General features: G+C 35.2%; 2 protein-coding genes and 1 pseudogene across 2 annotated transcripts; 1 reads left to right on the top strand and 2 right to left on the bottom strand.

Moving 5' to 3' along the window:
• The first annotated feature begins 629 nt into the window (after positions 1-629).
• Positions 630-7,257, top strand: LOC110726516 (ATPase 11, plasma membrane-type-like). Its single transcript, XM_021905991.1, has 22 exons — positions 630-773; positions 939-1,071; positions 1,209-1,328; positions 1,526-1,624; positions 1,712-1,849; positions 1,968-2,102; positions 2,195-2,374; positions 2,498-2,704; positions 2,796-2,915; positions 2,997-3,116; positions 3,201-3,323; positions 3,421-3,525; positions 3,629-3,773; positions 3,886-4,050; positions 4,177-4,415; positions 4,555-4,587; positions 4,697-4,778; positions 5,564-5,724; positions 5,875-6,081; positions 6,185-6,367; positions 6,456-6,634; positions 6,913-7,257. The coding sequence occupies exons 2-22, from the start codon at positions 1,018-1,020 to the stop codon at positions 7,007-7,009; spliced, it is 2,892 nt and encodes a 963-aa protein (XP_021761683.1). The 5' UTR covers positions 630-773; positions 939-1,017; the 3' UTR covers positions 7,010-7,257.
• Positions 7,258-8,893: 1,636 nt separating this feature from the next.
• Positions 8,894-11,568, bottom strand: LOC110726514 (protein NRT1/ PTR FAMILY 2.11-like). The gene is made up of 4 exons (XM_021905990.1): positions 11,386-11,568; positions 11,088-11,305; positions 10,018-10,577; positions 8,894-9,866 (listed from the first exon to the last, which is right to left on the bottom strand). The coding sequence occupies exons 1-4, from the start codon at positions 11,465-11,467 to the stop codon at positions 8,948-8,950; spliced, it is 1,779 nt and encodes a 592-aa protein (XP_021761682.1). The 5' UTR covers positions 11,468-11,568; the 3' UTR covers positions 8,894-8,947.
• A 2,889-nt stretch (positions 11,569-14,457) lies between these two features.
• Positions 14,458-18,126, bottom strand: LOC110726513 (annotated as a pseudogene).
• Between the last annotated feature and the right edge of the window lie 334 nt (positions 18,127-18,460).

Below are 18,460 nucleotides of genomic sequence, written 5' to 3'. Positions count from 1 at the left end.
AGTATGAAGCACCTGTAGAAAGATAACATAAATATAATTGCTTAAATCCACGGCTTAAACATTTATTATAATTACATGTAATTAATTAATTGAATTGGTTGGACTAATGACTGCTATGAGTGCCGTTTTGTACGGAATCTAAACACCTCATATGTCATTTCTGACAGTAGTCACAGTACTATATATTGACCCTTTATCATTAAAATATTTGATTAAAATTAAAAGGTTAGGTAAACTAACAACAATTTTCCTCCTGCCACTCTAAAAAAAGGCACAATATTTAGAAACCCTTTCCTATTTAATTTAACAAATTCCTTGTTTTCCTCATATTTTAAAATTGGAGTATCAATTCTTTTAAAAAAGAATCCAAGAGTATTTTTAAAACTTGGTTTATATTTGAGTCGAGTTTTTGAATTTTAACAGGTTTTAGCAAAAGAAACTATCAATACAATGAGGAAAGAAAAATAATTCAAGTGTAATCAATCAATTAGGCCATTTATTGAATAAGGCTGGAAGCACATGGCTTTTGGTAGGTTTATAACTTTTATTTAGCCATTTCTAAATTCATTTTTGGCTTTTCCCTCTATATTTTTAATTAATTATAAATAAACAAAAAAAGAAAGAAAAATTAGCAGATTTTTTTTTTTTAAAACATGAAATTAGTATATTTATAACTGAGGAGAGAGAAAGACCCTATTATGATTTGATGTTATCAACTGTTACTGCTTCGTTTCCACTTCTTTGGAATTTGGTTTATCTCACTTGTTATCTGGGTATACTGCCTTCTTCCTTCCAAACCCTACCTGATCCTTAAAAATCTCTCTCTCTTTTTTTTTTTTTTTTTTTTTTTTTTATAATTATAATTGTTTTATATATAATTTTATCATACCTACCATTTTTCTGCTTTCTTATAGTTATCATGGTCTTTTTGTTTGCAGCTTTCTTTATGGTTATGATCTGTAAATTAAGTTTTTAGTCCAAAAATAAAGTTGAAGTTAAGTTTTGAGTTCAGAAAAAATGGCTGAAAAGTCTGAAGTTTTGGAAGCAGTGCTGAAAGAAGCTGTTGATTTGGTAATGGATCGGTTTTTTTTTTTTTTTTTTTTTTTGATGGGTATTTATGGTTTATTATTTTTGCTCAAAATTTGAATTTTTTATATCTCATTTTGTTGGTTATTTTTTAATTTTTTTTGGAAAATTTGTGGGTGCAGGAGAATATACCTCTGGAAGAGGTCTTTGAGAATCTAAGATGTAGCAAAGAGGGGCTTACAAGTGATGCTGCACAAGAAAGATTAACAATTTTTGGTCCCAATAAACTCGAGGAGAAAAGGGTAAGATTCTTGTTGTTTTTTTCCATTTTTAGTAAATCAATTTTTTTCATATTAATTATTTATAATTTGTGTATTATAGTACAATTGTGCTGAATTATGATGATTATTTTTAATAGTATTATGGATTATGTTGCTATTAATTAATGTGTCATGTTGTTGATATTTACTCATGATTATAAATTATGGGTGTGTTTTAGGAGAGCAAATTCTTGAAGTTTTTGGGGTTTATGTGGAACCCTTTATCATGGGTTATGGAAGCTGCAGCTATTATGGCAATTGCTCTTGCTAATGGAGGGGTGAGAAATTCTTAATCTGCTTAGTGTACTGCTTAGGAAAATTTATTGTTTTTCGGAATCGTGATTTGTACCTTCTAAATTGATCAGGGTAAGCCTCCTGATTGGCAAGATTTTGTGGGTATTATTACATTGTTGGTGATTAACTCGACAATTAGCTTTATCGAAGAGAATAATGCTGGTAATGCAGCCGCCGCCCTCATGGCTCGTTTAGCTCCTAAAGCTAAGGTACTCACTAGGCTACTTGTTTTGTTGAAGTTGTAATTCGTCTTTATAATTGGGATACATTGATGTTTATGTTATTGATTATGTTCTTATTTTGGGTTGCAACAATTGCTATGTAAAGGTCTTACGTAATGGAAGGTGGAGTGAGGAAGATGCAGCAGTATTGGTTCCTGGTGACATTATTAGTATCAAACTAGGGGACATAGTTCCAGCAGATGCTCGTCTGATGGACGGAGATCCTTTGAAGATTGACCAGGTAGGCTTATTAGTGATGTTATTGAAAGGATTAGAATATTGTTAGATAATAATTTAGTTGCAATGAGTAACCGGAAGCTGTAATGGTTGCAGTCCTCGTTGACGGGAGAGTCCCTTCCAGTTACAAAAGGCCCAGGGGATGGTGTATACTCTGGTTCTACTTGCAAACAAGGAGAAATCGAAGCTATAGTCATCGCAACCGGTGTGCACACATTTTTTGGAAAGGCAGCTCACCTTGTTGATTCCACTAATCAAGTTGGTCATTTCCAACAGGCAAGTACAACAAATATGATGCGTTTATTTTGTTATTGATAATTTGTCATTTGTGATTAGCAGTTTAGCACCATTGCCCTTTCTACAATTGTGGTGATGCTGAAATGCTGTGCAATTCTGTAGGTTTTAACAGCAATTGGGAACTTTTGTATCTGTTCTATTGCTGTTGGAATGCTAGTTGAAATCATTGTCATGTATCCTATTCAACACCGTGCGTATCGCCCTGGAATTGACAATTTGCTTGTTCTTCTCATTGGAGGAATTCCTATTGCCATGCCCACTGTTCTATCAGTCACAATGGCAATCGGATCACATCGCCTTGCCCAGCAGGTTGGTTTTCCCTAGCACGTGATATTTAATATTGACTAGTTTTACAGCTTTACTGCTGTCCTATGCTAAAAACTATGTAATGAAACTGCAGGGTGCCATTACAAAGAGAATGACTGCAATAGAAGAGATGGCTGGTATGGATGTTCTTTGCAGTGATAAAACTGGAACTTTGACATTGAACAAGCTCACAGTAGACAAAAACCTGATCGAGGCAAGTTCTGTAGCCTCTGTTGCTTTATTTTAAAACCCATCATGGTTCATGCTATTCATATTCAAGTGATATCTGTTGCAGGTGTTTGCCAAAGGAGTGGATGCAGATACTGTTGTGCTGATGGCTGCTCAAGCCTCCAGGATAGAAAACCAGGATGCAATAGATGCTGCAATAGTTGGCATGCTGGCTGATCCGAAAGAGGTTGATTATTGATCTCATGCTGTGTTTGTTTTATTCCGTTGCTTCTTCCTGCACTTTGCTTGCTGATATCATCACTTTTTATAGGCTCGGGCTGGCATTCAAGAGGTTCACTTTCTGCCTTTCAACCCCACTGACAAAAGAACAGCATTGACTTACATTGACAGGGATGGTAAAATGCATAGGGTCAGCAAGGGTGCTCCAGAGCAGGTACGTTAGTAAAGTCCCTTTTTTGTTCTCCTAATAACAGGTACTATATGTAGTTTTGTGACACACGTCATAAATACTATCTTTTATTGTATTTCAGATTTTGAATCTGGCTCACAATAAGTCAGACATCGAACGAAGAGTTCATGCTGTTATAGACAAGTTTGCTGAACGAGGCTTGCGTTCACTTGCTGTTGCATACCAGGTAATTTTCTATACTTTACGAAAGGAATTTTTTCCAAAAGGGATACCTATCTATTGTTGAATAATTACGGACAGTTTTTAATTTTCTGTACATTCTCTTTCAGGAAGTTCCAGAGGGGAGGAAAGAAAGTCCTGGAAGTCCATGGCAATTCATTGGCCTCATGCCTCTCTTTGACCCACCAAGACATGACAGTGCAGATACTATAAGGAGAGCTTTAAATCTTGGAGTAAGTGTGAAAATGATCACTGGTAAGTTTGCCTAAACTCTAAACTCTGTAAGAACATTCTTTTTGGGTCTTTGGGGCGTATGCACTAGAAGCTAATGCAAATGTGATTGCCACAATGGCCAATATTTTATCAGGTGATCAGCTGGCTATTGGAAAGGAAACTGGTCGTCGTTTGGGTATGGGTACTAACATGTACCCTTCATCGTCTTTACTTGGTCAGAGTAAGGACGATTCAATTACTTCTTTACCGATCGATGATCTGATTGAAAAAGCGGACGGGTTTGCTGGTGTTTTCCCTGGTAATTTGCTACTTTTGCAACCATATTAAAGCCTCTTCTATTTATTTTAGTTTTTGGGCAGATTATCTGCATGTTGGATTTATCGACATATGTTTGTGGCTTTTTGACATTTACAAATTAATCCAGAGCATAAATATGAAATTGTCAAGCGATTGCAAGCTCGGAAACATATTTGTGGAATGACTGGTGATGGAGTGAATGATGCCCCGGCTCTAAAGAAGGCCGATATTGGGATAGCTGTTGCTGATGCAACCGATGCTGCTCGCAGTGCTTCAGATATTGTTCTTACTGAGCCTGGTCTCAGTGTTATTATTAGTGCTGTTTTGACTAGTCGAGCAATCTTCCAGAGAATGAAAAATTATACCGTAAGTTATTTTCTTGGAAAAGGAAGGTCATCTAAATATTTTCTTCACATTTTGCTGTCTATTCAATAAGGAGGCAGTATTTACTTAAATGGCACTTTAACTTTTTGTGGCTTTACCTTTCTTCTTTCCTGCATTGCAGATTTATGCTGTTTCTATTACCATTCGTATTGTGGTAAGTTACTGTCTGTGTTTTGAGAGAATTTTGTTGTACAGTCCCTGTGGCTGGTAAATATGTGATTATTCACAGCTATTTTCTTACAACTTGCCTTTATAAATGACAGCTTGGCTTCATGCTACTGGCTCTTATATGGAAGTTTGATTTTCCACCCTTCATGGTTCTTATCATTGCCATTCTCAATGATGGTATGCTTTTGCTTTTATTTTATGTGTTCTCATGTGCCATTTTCTCTCTATCTGATTCCTCCCCTCTTTCAATATAATGTTTATAACTATTGACAAGATCTCATTCATAGTTCATTATACGTAGTAGATGTTAATTTCACCTTTTATTTCTCATTTAACTTTTTTATCAATCTTTACCTAGAAGATGCAAACCCTAAGATTATTTCAGCCATTTCGCATGTATGCTACTTAGTGTTATTGATATATAGAGGCTAATAGTTGGTAATGGCATTTTAGAAGATCTTCAATCATGAAACTGCTGGAGGAAAATCTTTGCTTGGGTTCTATACTGTCTAGATACTCTGCTTTAAAACTGTAGAACAGTAAGTTTCAGCAGAGCATGGAGTACTGGCTTTGCATCTATTTGCCAATTGTATTGAGTTACAGGATTTTGTATCTCATTTGTGCTATAACTGTGCATTTTGTAATCTATTATCTTGGGTGGTTTGAGGAAAAAGGAAAGCAATACCCTACCCCTGCGCATCTGTTAAAGAAAAACTGACATTTAATTCCCACCTCTCCAGTACTACAGAATTACAGTTGAATACTCCTTTTTCCCTATCAGAGGAAGGAATGATTACTATGGAAAATTGTTCCAAAAGCAACTTTGATGACTTGGAAACTGATCCTTTTATGTGGAAGTTTTGTTTATACCTTATTCCTAAAATCAATTGTTCCATTGAAGAGCTTCTCAAATATATGTGGCGTGCTTTTTCTTGCTGATTGACTATGATTTTGGCTTTCAGGTACCATTATGACCATATCGAAGGATAGGGTGAAGCCATCTCCTATGCCAGACAGCTGGAAGCTCTCTGAGATTTTTGCCACTGGAATTGTCATTGGCAGTTACTTGGCAATGATGACGGTGATATTTTTCTGGGCAGCATATGAGACTGATTTCTTTCCGGTATGTGGTTGTGCTTTGACTAAACATAGTGTCAAATTTCTACTTTTTCTCTTATAATTTTTTATTTGTGTAGTTGCATGTTGCATCCACATTTCTGCATTGAGTTTTCATAGCTCATTAAGTTGACTAAGTTTCCTGGCCATTCTGCAGAGAATGTTTGGGGTTTCACACTTAAACAGACAATCAGCTACTACTGAAAGTGCACGTTTGGTTATCACGCACAAGCTTGCATCTGCTATATATCTTCAAGTCAGCACAATTAGTCAGGCTCTTATTTTTGTTACTCGATCTCGAAGTTGGTCGTTTGTGGAGCGTCCTGGTCTATTTCTTGTTGGTGCTTTCATAATCGCCCAGCTGGTAAGTAGTTTTTATGTCATAATGCTCATTTCTAAGCTGACTTTTTAAGTTCATTTGCTTTGATTCCTAGGTTAGATCTTAATTCAGCTTTTTGACCTTGCAGGTTGCTACTTTGATTGCGGTGTATGCAAATTGGGCCTTTGCTGCAATTGAAGGGATTGGTTGGGGTTGGGCTGGTGTCATTTGGCTATACAATCTCATCTTCTACATTCCACTTGATTTTGTCAAATTCTTCATCCGCTATGTATTGAGTGGAAGAGCTTGGGATCTTGTTATTGAACAAAGGGTATGGTTGGAAGCAAGTTATTGCTGGTGTAAACTTTGAAAAAAACGTTATTTTTGTGCAATTACTAACTGTTTCCTCTAAATTGCAGATTGCCTTCACCAAAAAGAAAGATTTTGGAAAGGAAGAACGTGAGCTTAAGTGGGCACATGCACAAAGAACTCTCCATGGACTACAAGCACCAGAAGCGAAGATGTTCACTGACCGAACAAGCTACCATGAACTCAATCAAATGGCTGAAGAGGCCAAGAGAAGAGCAGAAATGGCTAGGTAACCTTCTTGTGCAGAAGAATGTTATTGAATATTCCCTATATTTCCTGGTTTTATTATTTTTTTTTTTTCAGAATTCTGTGGTTTGCATATAGAGAATGCCCTTAATTTCATTTTTCCTAGATAAGATACGTAAAAAAATTGGTACTAAACCACACTTTATCATGAAGAAAAAAAAATAGAATTTGATCCCAAACAAGTACTTTGCTGTGCGCCCTTGTGCATATAATGTAGATATACAAATTCTTATCTGCTCACTTGAACTTGCCTTGTTGCAGGTTGAGGGAACTTCTTACTCTGAAAGGGCATGTGGATTCAGTGGTGAAACTAAAGGGGCTCGACATCGAGACTATCCAAGGATCATACACTGTCTGAGGTTAAACCCATGGTTATACAATAGCGTTAAGTATAAAGTGCTGAGCGTAAAGATTATTACAGCATGTAGTTGTGAGTTAGTGTGTTTTTTTTTTTTAATTAATATTTTTTTTTTTTTTTTTTTTAATATTTTTTTTTTTTTTTTTTTTTTTTTTTTTTTTACAAACAACTTCCTTATTTATGTAAACATGCTTTTGCTATTTTGAAATGAAATTTTCTCATGGGTGGTTCTTGCCATCTATTTTCCATTCATGGTCTTCTCTACACTGCTGTTGCAGTATGCAAGTATGGCTTATAACATAAGTGTACAAGCTGTTACAGTTGGCCGCCTTAGAATTGTCGTCGTCCTTACAGTTCCATTGCCATTGTAAAATATATAATTGTCACTAACATCTGAAAAATTAGCTAACAGAGTGGTTTTTATAGTCAAAAGGAACTTATTTGTGATCTGGAAGATCACGTGTGTTTTGAGGGTTTTTGATGAGTAGCAAAGATTGCATCTGATGGACAAATTTGTAAAGCCCTCTTTCTTGATCTTTCATGGGTGAAAGTTGGAACATTTTGGAAAGCTTGATTATAAATTTTATTTTAATTTTTTTAATTTTTTTTTACTTTTAAAGTTTTAATAGATCACACTAACAAATTAACCCCAATAATGGCTAGCCACATATAAGAATTTGTGGTAAGATATAAACGAAATATTTTTTATTTTTATTTTTTTAATTTTCCAGCGTATCATCTAATTATTTTATTATCTAAATGTACTAAAGGCAGTAGTTCGGATTCTTAATTCGGAGAACTAAAGCCTTTTACTCCGTATCAGCTATTTATGGGTTACATCTCTTACAGTTACAAGTAGACTCGACAACACCGATCTTCATAAACCCCAACTAAACTGTAACATAATTATAATTACATGACCTAATTTGCACCTGAATTGAATTCAGGTATAGAATGAGTGTATATTCATCATTAAAATGGTTAAGCAAAACAGAAAGAACGGTAAAAGCATCATTGCGTCAGCATTTGATTTAGTTTAGTCTCTTTTTTTTTTCATCTTTTGACATTGTAAGTTCATTTGCTGGTGGATAACACTAGCTTATTTTCTAACAATGTTAAGAGGCGTGTTTCTGCACGATTATTCCTGAAGCAGATTGTTCTTTGATGCTTATGTTAGAATGCTATAACTTTCAAAGCCTTCCATGCCGTTCTTTCAAGAGTTGGAATACGTCTACTTTCAGACGAGTTGTACGACTAATCACCTAACACTATGACAACTAACAAGGTGCGAAATGTCATTGGTGCCTACTCAAGTCTAACAATAATTTGTCACTAATTAGCATTTAAAACTTTTCGTCCTCTGTTATTAGTCACATACGAGTATAAATAGACCTTTTTTTTGTTTTTAAACGTTTTTGTAGTTTCTAGTTTTATTATTGTCAAAGATTGTATAGATCAAGTTTATAAAAGTCATGCTTTATTTTTGAATTGTATGCTCGTGATTGATAATGCACTTGTCTTTTGACTCTTTTCTATCGATTCCATCCATTTCTTTCACATTTTGTAGTTTAAAGCATGTGGAACAAGACAGGTAGAAAGTTGGCTGTTCAAGCCAAAACTGCAGTAATTGTGCCTTGCCATTTTCTCTACCAGAGGAGTAGGAGGTTAGGGACCATCTTTATCTTTATTTTGTCGTCACTCGCTCTCATAGCTTTGAATCTTATTTTTCTAAGAAGTAATTGGATCACAATAATGCAACTTCATCCCCAAACGTATGTTTGACGCTTACCAAACATGTTGTTATGGTATGACATCATAGAATTCGATTTTGGTGGGATATAGTTCGATAATTCATTTAGAATTATACAAGTATATACGAAGTACTTCAGTAAAAGTAAAACAGAAATTTCTGGGTTCTGCATTTTACTATTGTGAAAATCATACAGCTCCCTTTTGAGACTCACTAAGCTCTACGCACCCAATAGGCTCTGCATCTATTTTCTTGGCGTTTTCGCTACTGCCTTTATACTTAAACCATTTAGCACAGACAAGGAAATAAGCAAAATTGAAGGTACATAGTGCAGCTATCATGTAATAGAAGTAATCTAATTTCCCCTTGTTAAGATCCTCGTCTAACCAATCACCTGATGCGCCTTTCTTTGTTGTTCTATGAACTATGGAGATCAAAAGACTGCTTAAGTAGCTAGACATTCCGATGCCTAAAAAGAAAATGGATCCAGCAATGCTCCTCATGTTCTCCGGAAACTGTTTGTAGTAGAATTCTACTTGACCAATTGCCATGAATGCTTCAGCAAATCCTGCTATGGCTAAAGGAAAAACCAGCCAAAAACTTGACATCGAAGAAATCTCTCCTTTTCTTGGGAGATTTCCGAGTGTTGGTTCTGTAAGAGCAAGATTCCTGCGATGACTTTCTACTAACCCTGCCACAAGCATGGTTAGAATAGATAATATTATTCCGATTCCCATCCTTTGAAGGATGGTAATTCCACCCTCTTTTCCCCTGATTTTTTCGAGGAATGGGACTAATACTCGATCATAGATTGGGATCCAAACAGTGAGGCTTATCATCATGAAAACAATGTAGGATGAAGCTGGAATTTGAAAATTTGTTTTTCCAAGGCGTCTATTTGATTGAAGTGCTTGGAATATCACGTACGTGTGCATTTGCACAACAGGAACATGGTATATTATGGCTGATGCCCATATGGGTAACACTCTTAGTACGCATTTCAACTCTTCTACCTGCTGCATCGTGCAGAGTTTCCAGGCGTCTACTGCTGAGCCATCCGGTTTTATTTGGTCTTCAGGGGTTATAATCGCCGCTTTCTCAAGGAATCTGAAAAGATTTCATTACATTTTCAGTAGTTATCAATTAGCATTGATTCCCTAAGTAGGTGTAACACAATATCTATTGAAAATCTAATCTAGTGCTTTTTTTCGTGAGTCTGTAATATACATGTCGATTAATAGTTTAGAAGAGTTTCTACCTGAACTGATTTGTGTGAGGTAAGTTGGAGTTGAGAGAATCAGAAGGCAAATATTTGAGCACAGATTCAAACTGATGAGAATCCGGGTGCTTCAGTTTTCTTTTTCTGACTGCAGCAACTATAACCTGCACTAAATTCACCATAGGACTACCTTGGGGCTTAACCTTCACGTAGATCTTCGAACCCATGAAAAACAGTATACAAGCTAACAGCATAAGAGCCGCGGGAATGGCTAACCCGATACTCCAACTTACATTGGATTGCACATAAACTATCAGTGTTAGAGACACCATCTGTGCAAAAGTGTAAGTGAAGAAGTACCAATTGAAAAAACTGTTGATCCCTCGCTTTCCTGATTCTGTATTGGGGTTGAACTGATCAGCCCCGAAGGCTAAGTTACATGGCCTTATGCCTGCTGCTCCTACTATCATTAGTCCGAACCCCATCAGCAAAAATGCTAACTGCCCTTGAGACGGTCCATTGCAGAATTTTGCTTCGTCGCCACAAGGGGATGGATGAAGTTTCTTGATTACTGCTGTTAGGTCTATAACAAATAATCCCTGAAAAAGGTTTGCAGAGAGTAAGATTTTGCTTATATGCAGGCATTTAGTTTTGAAGTTTGAAAGAGTTTTTTTTTTTTTTTTAGTTCGAGTTATCTGTTGTCCAAATTATCTGGTAAATAATTGCTAGTTTTAGTATTCTTCAAGATATGAAACTCTACAGCTTGAAAATGAAGCAGAAAAAAACAGAACTAAAACATCCTACTTTGATGTTTAGAGTTTGTTCAGAATCTCTGTCAGTTATGAGATTTCAGAATTGTCTACCGTATGATATAAGCTGCGTAACAAACCTTAAGTTAGTCATACGTATAGTTTCTACTAATGTTAATTTTGTCAAAGGACTGCAGAAATTAGAACTAACAGTCTAACTGCAAAGGTAAGCTGCAAGCATCAGACCCTTACTAAATCCTGCTATATTGCTGTACTATTGCACCCTATAGTTCAATTATACTCTTTGAACATGGCAATACTACTGACTGATAAGAGTATGCAAGAGGCAGATAAAAGTACCAAAAACGAGGCAATCGTTGCGAACCCCAAGGTGGTGTAGCGGCCAAAGTAAGTATCAGAGAGGAAAGCACCTAGCAAAGTTGCAAAGTTGGTGGTACCATTGAAGACAGTGATCAAAGTTGTTGCTGTTATAGTCTTCATGTTAAAAACTGTTGTTAAGTACACCAACAGGTTGGACAAGGTACCAATTGCCCCGAGCTTCTCAAATGTCTCGTTTCCTGAAATTTTGTACACGATGATTAGTTTGATTACCTGTGATTACAGTAGTACAAAATTTGCGTTAATTATATATTCTTACCTATGATGAAAGGCATTGCCTTTAATCCTTTGTAGTTGAACTTTGGCTTTTCATTATCTACAACTGTTTTAGGTTCTTCCATGGCTATTCCTAAGGATTATGTTGCTTCTTTTGTTTTTAATAATGTTTATAGTGCTTTGAGTGAGCTCTTTATAAGTCAGAAATATTGGTGCCAAGTTTAATTATTGAAGGCTCTTTGATACAAGGTTTACCTACCTTGACCTCTTTCCAAAAAGAGAAGTGGACCTTTTTTAAGAAAATTGCTATGTCACCTCATCATGCTCTTTAACTTTTTCAAATTTTACTACGATATTGTATAAGTGGGTAAAAATATGTCATATGAACAACGGCTAATTAAAACCTCTAGCCGTAAAAACAACTTAGAGTGTATTAAACTAAGATAAACTTTAACGTGAAATCAACTTATTTGAAATTATTAACCCCAAACTATAGTTTATATGACTGGTTTTCGAGTATGATAGGATGGAGTATGACACTTCTATTCCTTTGGACTAGAAAACAACTTTCCCTACCTTGTTTCTTGGGGTTCATACAATAAATTCCCCTGCATCTAGGAGTGCCACATTATCATGGTCACAGCCACACATCATATATCATTCTCAACGGGATTTTGCACAATTAAGGGGTTAAATTAAACTGAATCAATGCTCTTTATACTCCGTAATAGAAAACAATATAATGTTTCTAATATGATTGATTTGAGAGTACGTCGAGTAGGACATTTTTAGTGTTACGAGACTGACTAGACGTCAGCTTGCCATTCCTACTTCTCTGCGCTCACACTATGATAATGTTGCTTGAAAACGATATGAGTACTAAAGTCATCGCTGTGACTGCCGATTAATGGTATTTTATGCTGTTCAAATCTAAAGAATCTTAAATAGTATATTAAATTGGTTTAAATAACAATTAAGATATCATATAGCATCAAATATTTGTGTATACTTCAGTTCACCTTTCTCACTTTGTGTCGTGTTCTGGATTTCTAGTATAAGGTTGACAAATTGGCAATCACTTACTAAAATGAGCATGCACTATCAAACGAGATACACGTACATTTCATGATTAAAACATGAAATAGTGATTGTCAAAAAAAGGAAAAAAAAAAAAAGAAAAAGCTCTAAATTAAAAAAGCGCTTTTGCATCATTTTTAAAAGGCGTTCTAAGGGTGTCAGCAAGACAAGGTGACATGGTGTAGATGATATTCAGGCTTAAATTAAATTGGTGAATTTTGAATAAAAGTTGTGCTAGTGTGTCACTTATCACTGTTAAAAACTTTACCGACTAAATTAGTTGAATGTCCGCAATTATAAGCTCTTTTTCTAGTGTTCTAGGCTCTAGCTGGAGATGACTATCACATAAATCAATTCATGCAGACTATTTATATGACCGTATAGGCTGATAGTGACTTCTCAATACTGTTATGCCGCTTTTAATTTGATTTATCTTCTTACGCGGCCTAGCCTTGTGGTTGAATGCTTTGTTACGCTTCTTTGGTACATTCCATTTTCTCTGTCTCTTGGCCAGTAATGGTGTTTGAGCAGCTTGGATGGTTCTCTTTGATTTTTGCTTCCTCCTCCCCCTCGAAAATATGAATTACGATAGATTTGGAAGTTCAAATGTACGCAACTACTATATAGTTTGAATAGCGGCTTTTCGATCAATGATCCTAGATCGAGTGAAACGTGTCTTAACAGTGTACCTTGTGCATGTTATAACCATTATACACTTGATACATCCTAAATAAAACGAGTTTTAAGTTTTATGATTATCAAGTTGTCACTCATCAACAATATTGGTTTTAATGTACAACTGGTTTTACCTTGTGCATTTTATAACCATTATTATTTATTTAATCATGTGGTTTTTGTACGTACATGAGCAAAAATTCTATATCGATTGTGTTGGTGAATATTCTCCGTGTGAGATACCCCTTGCATTGGTTCCACCTCCTCCTTTGGTTACAATCTTTCTTCTCAAACAAAAGCTAAAGTAACTATCTTACATCCCCTCAACAAACAAAAAGTTGTAGGAATTTAATGGGATATTCCATTAAAATTTTGTTCCTATTGATTTAAATTGACAACTACTGTAGTAATTATACACTATATGAAGACGAATTTCTCATTGGAAATTATGTTTGTGCGGTTTATTATTTGTTTCTATGGTCCCCAAAGTTTTCATAGCCTTTAATTGTGGGAAATGCATTAAATTCAAATAAATCACCTATTGCCATTAACAAGATAGTATCTATCTATCATCTTAAGATGATAAGATTCCAACTTTGTGAAAAACAATTCAAGTACAATTATGTTACGCTTAGCTAAGTGACACCACTATTAATTTTTTTTGGTCCCCATGTCATGTGTTTCTTTAGTAGAAAAAGACACATTTTCGTGGTGCAAAATCACAATTCACAGTACTAGATAAGTAGATGTTATGTGAAAGGCTTGGTGAATTTCCTTGGCTTTGAAATTTATTTTATCTCCAAAAATTTCGTTCTTATCGCTTGAAAAATTTAATTATGGATTTATATGAATTACTCATTTGATCAAACTTACTTTATTTGAATTTAGCTGAATATATATGTTCTTGTTACTTTTCAAGTGATCAAGCTTATACTAGTTGAGGATTGAATTTTCGTGAAGCCTTTTTCATTGACACGTTTCTCTTATAGGTTTTGAGCTAGTGAAAAAAAATGAAAGCTTTTGTCTTGGAATTGTAAGGATTGTAAATTTGTAATCAATCATTAGTTTTCAATTCCAATCATGTGGTTACAACACAAAAACTGTAACATCATAAGATTGAACTTAGAAACCTCTTGTTTTTCTTTTAGCTTAGGTTTCGAGTAATCTAAGTAGAAAATCAAAAGCTTTGATCTTGGAATTGTGGGATTGTAAATTTGTAATCGTTCATTTTCTCCGATCATGTGTTTTATAGCACAAAAACTGTAACATCATAAGATTGAACTTAGAAAACTTCTTCCTAAACATGGTTTTCTTATAGGTTTCGAGCAAGGAAAAAAATTTAATTAAATTATTGATCTTGGAATGGTAGGGATTTTAAATTTGTAATCATTCATTTTTCCTATCATGTGATTTACAACACCTTAAAACAGTAACATTATAAGATTGAATTTAGAGAACCTCTTGCTAGTACTCTCTTTTACTTGAGTACAAATTAGAAGATCAAGAACTAAAATTTATGCATCAAGATGACATAACTAAACTAAGCTAGTACTTGTAGTACATTTTTCCATGTTCAAACAAGAGGTATTTCGGATTTGATTTCGTCTATACTTTCATCAGTAGAGGTTCTGATACTTTCTCTATACCTATACCACTTTGAACACACCAAAAAATAGAAAAGATTAGCAAACTGTAAACAAGCAATGACATAATAAAAATAATCTAGCCTTGCTTTGTTCAAGTCTTCATTCAACCAACTTCCACTCTTTGATTTCCTACTCATCTTATCAACAACAGACTGCAGGAAACTGCTTAGGTAACTCGAAACAGCCATCCCACAGAACAAGAACGCGCCACCAATGCTTCTCATATTCTCAGGGAACTGCTTATAGTAAAATTCAACAAGCGAGATCATAGCAAATGCTTCTGACAGTCCTGAAAGTACTAAAGGAAGTACTAACCACATTGCTGATAATGATGAGATGAAACCTCTTTGAGGATCAACCCCTAAACTCGACTTAGTCAGAGCCACTACTCTTCTCCTCTGCTCAACTAGCCCAAAAACAACAAGGGCTATAATATTGAGACCCATACCAATCCCCAGTTTCTGCAGGACTGTTATCCCATTTTCTTTTCCTGTCAATTTTCTGAGTTTCGGAACTACGATTCTGTCATAGACAGGTATCCAAATTGTCATTGCTAGCATGGGGAATATGGAGTAGGACGCGGCTGGAATCTTGAAGTTAGTTCCTCCTACGCTTCTGTTAGACTGTAAGGCTTGGAATACGACGTAGTTTCCTGTCGTTACCATGGATATAGTGTAGAAGATTCCAGAAATCCAGATGGGAAATACTCTGATTACACATTTTACTTGTTCTACATGCTGTATAGGACTAAGTTTCCAGGGGTTTGCTGCTGATCCTTCTGGATTGATTTTGTCTTCGTTTGTCATGATAGCTGCTTTGTCAAGGCATCTACAAAGCACAGAAAAACATCATCAAATATTCAAATTAGTTAATTGTAACGGTGGCTATAACAACTAACAAGGCCAGTTACTACAAGTCATTTTCACCAGTTACTAATACTCCCTCCGTCCCTTATCTACAAGCTTATTTCCCATTTTTCACGGGAATTAAGAAACTTAGAGATTTCTTAAAACCCATGACTGGGAAGTACACATGTGTGGTTAGAGAGAGATAGAGAGAGAGAAAAGATAGTTGGTAATTATTGAAGAGATGAAGAGAGAAAGTATTGGAATATGATGTCAAAAGTACAAAAAAAAATAAAAGAAAAATGACGACCACTCGTCAAAAAAAGTGAAATATTGTCAAAAAGTACATATTTTAAATAGGTATGTAACTTTAGTTACCTTAAAATAAAATACAGGCATGTAGTTTAGGGACGGAGGGAGTAATATTTTTTCTACAAATGAGTAATCATAACCCACTGTTACTTTAGGATTTTTTTTTTTCCAGACATCTAAAAATGGTATAAAGTATAACTGTTGTTGCATGTTAAAGCTAAGATATGGACTGCTTAAAGTGGTATATATACCTGAATTGATCGGAATGAGGGAACTTGGAGTTCATAGACTGATCAGGAACATAATCAAACAAGGAGAGGGAAGGCTTTTCGGGCAACTCCAAGCCGCGTTTCTTAAAAGCAGCCACCGTAACCTGCACCACACTCACAAGGGGACTTCCTTGGGGCTTAACCATAACATACATCTTAGTCCCCAAGAAGAACAACGCACACGAAAGAAACATGAAAAAAGCTGGTATTGCAAGGCCTATACCCCAGCTAACATCGGTCTGAATGTACACAACCAAGGTTACAGAGATCATGATTGCGAATGTAAGGGTGAAGTAGTACCAATTGAAGAAGCTACTGATCCCTCGTTTACCCGATTCAGTTTCCGGGTCAAATTGATCTGCTCCGAATGCTAAGTTACATGGCCTAATCCCCCTGCTCCTATGATCAAAAATGCTAATCCTCCTAGTAAAAATGCAAGCTGCCCTGTTGTTGCTCCTACGCAATGTTCGCCTGCAGCGCAGTGTGGAGGGTGTAACGATGGTATTACTGCTGTCAATGTTAGAAATAGCATTCCCTACAATCAAAATTGACATGTTAACTTCTTATGATTTTCTCGGAATGAATTAATATTTCCTACTTTCAACCAAACAACCACTTAAAATGTGTTATGTGTATGAGTGAATTAACGTATGTTACCAAGAATGAGGCGATGCTTGCGAACCCCAAGGTCTTGTACCGGCCAAAGTAGGTGTCACAAAGGTAAGCACCAAGGAGGGTTGCCAAATTGGCTGATCCATTGAAGATGTTGAGAACATTTGTAGCATTCATCTTATTCATGTTAAACACTGTGGTTAGATACACCAACAAATTGTGTGATGTTCCTATTGTTCCTAGCTTTTCAAACGTCTCATTTCCTGCACATAAGCACGCACAACAAATTAGAAACTATTCCATCTGTTCCAGATTACTTGCAACATTTTAACTGGACACACTTACCGATGCACATATTTGACCGTCGATATCTTTTATTATATATTAATAAAAACTATAAAAAGTTTATATTAAGAAACTATACATTAAAAGAGACCCAACAATATCTTACATGATTATATTGGCTTTCATATAATAGTTAGAAAAGATGGACAAAGTGAGATGTGTGAATAGTGTAAAAAGTCAAAACGTTGCGAGTAATTTGAAACGAAGGGCGTATATTAGCATATTTTTTTTTTTTGTTCATTTTCGCTTTCCTAGGCCTACTCTAGTGCTCCATGCATGGGTCGGAGGAGGTAAGGGAATCTACTCCTAAGAGTCATTGGTGCGGTAATCGACCATGTGACGTCACATTCGCTAAGTTTAACTCATACCACTTGACCAAGACATGATCGAGAAAAAAGGAAATGTAATTTTATTTTATTTTAACTTTTTATTATTATTGTAAATTATAGATAATCTTCCTACATCAATTGTAAATAATACGGAGTAAATTTGTGTGAATTTTGGACTAATCATGAGATTTGAAAATTGTATAAACTTTCCACAAATTTATAAAATGGCGTTTACTAAACGTGTTTCAAACTAGCTCTGGTCAAGAATCAGTACTTCCTTCATCTTTAAAAGTTCTTTATGTTTTAATTTATTATGAGACAATCATTGTTCAAACAAGAACTTGACGAATAAAAGAGAAAAAGGTGAGGGTAAGACATATAAGGTACGTACCTATAACAAATGGCATGGCTTTGACACCACTATACACAATCTTCTTCTTGTTATTCTCCTCCATGCTTTCTTTCTTGTCAATCTCCATATTATTATTGCAACTTAGCAATACCAAGAACTCTTCCCTTTTTTATTTATAATATTATTTTTGGGAGGTGAGAGTGTTAAGAAATGTAACTCCCTAAATACTTTTATTTGAAAATGTAGATCGGTTTATATAGATGGGAAAATGAACAAGTATCCTGAAATTTATTCTGACATTAATGTTTGTTGTCACTTTGTAGCAAGTAGTAATGTGGTGTATATGATTTATATAGTTTTGATGATACGGAATAGTTTCCAATTGGGATTTGTCATTTCCAATATAATGGTCCACAATAATGCATGCATGATTGAAGTATGATGTACACAAGTTTAAGTACTCCGTTTTTTAAAAAATAAAATAAAATAAAATAAAATAAATTTCTCATTTGTTAAGAGGGTGAGTAGATCTGTTATTTAGCATGTGCGATTGCATATAAAGTTGAAAGAAATCGTGATTACCATACTAACAAAGTAACAATGCAATTTTTTAGAGACAAATCGAAAAGTAATGTGGGACAATCTTCAAAAATAAA

This window comes from Chenopodium quinoa, unplaced genomic scaffold (assembly GCF_001683475.1).
Source record: "Chenopodium quinoa cultivar QQ74 unplaced genomic scaffold, ASM168347v1, whole genome shotgun sequence".
In the NCBI taxonomy this organism is placed as follows: Eukaryota; Viridiplantae; Streptophyta; class Magnoliopsida; order Caryophyllales; family Amaranthaceae; genus Chenopodium; species Chenopodium quinoa.
This window is presented reverse-complemented; position numbering and strand designations above follow the sequence as displayed.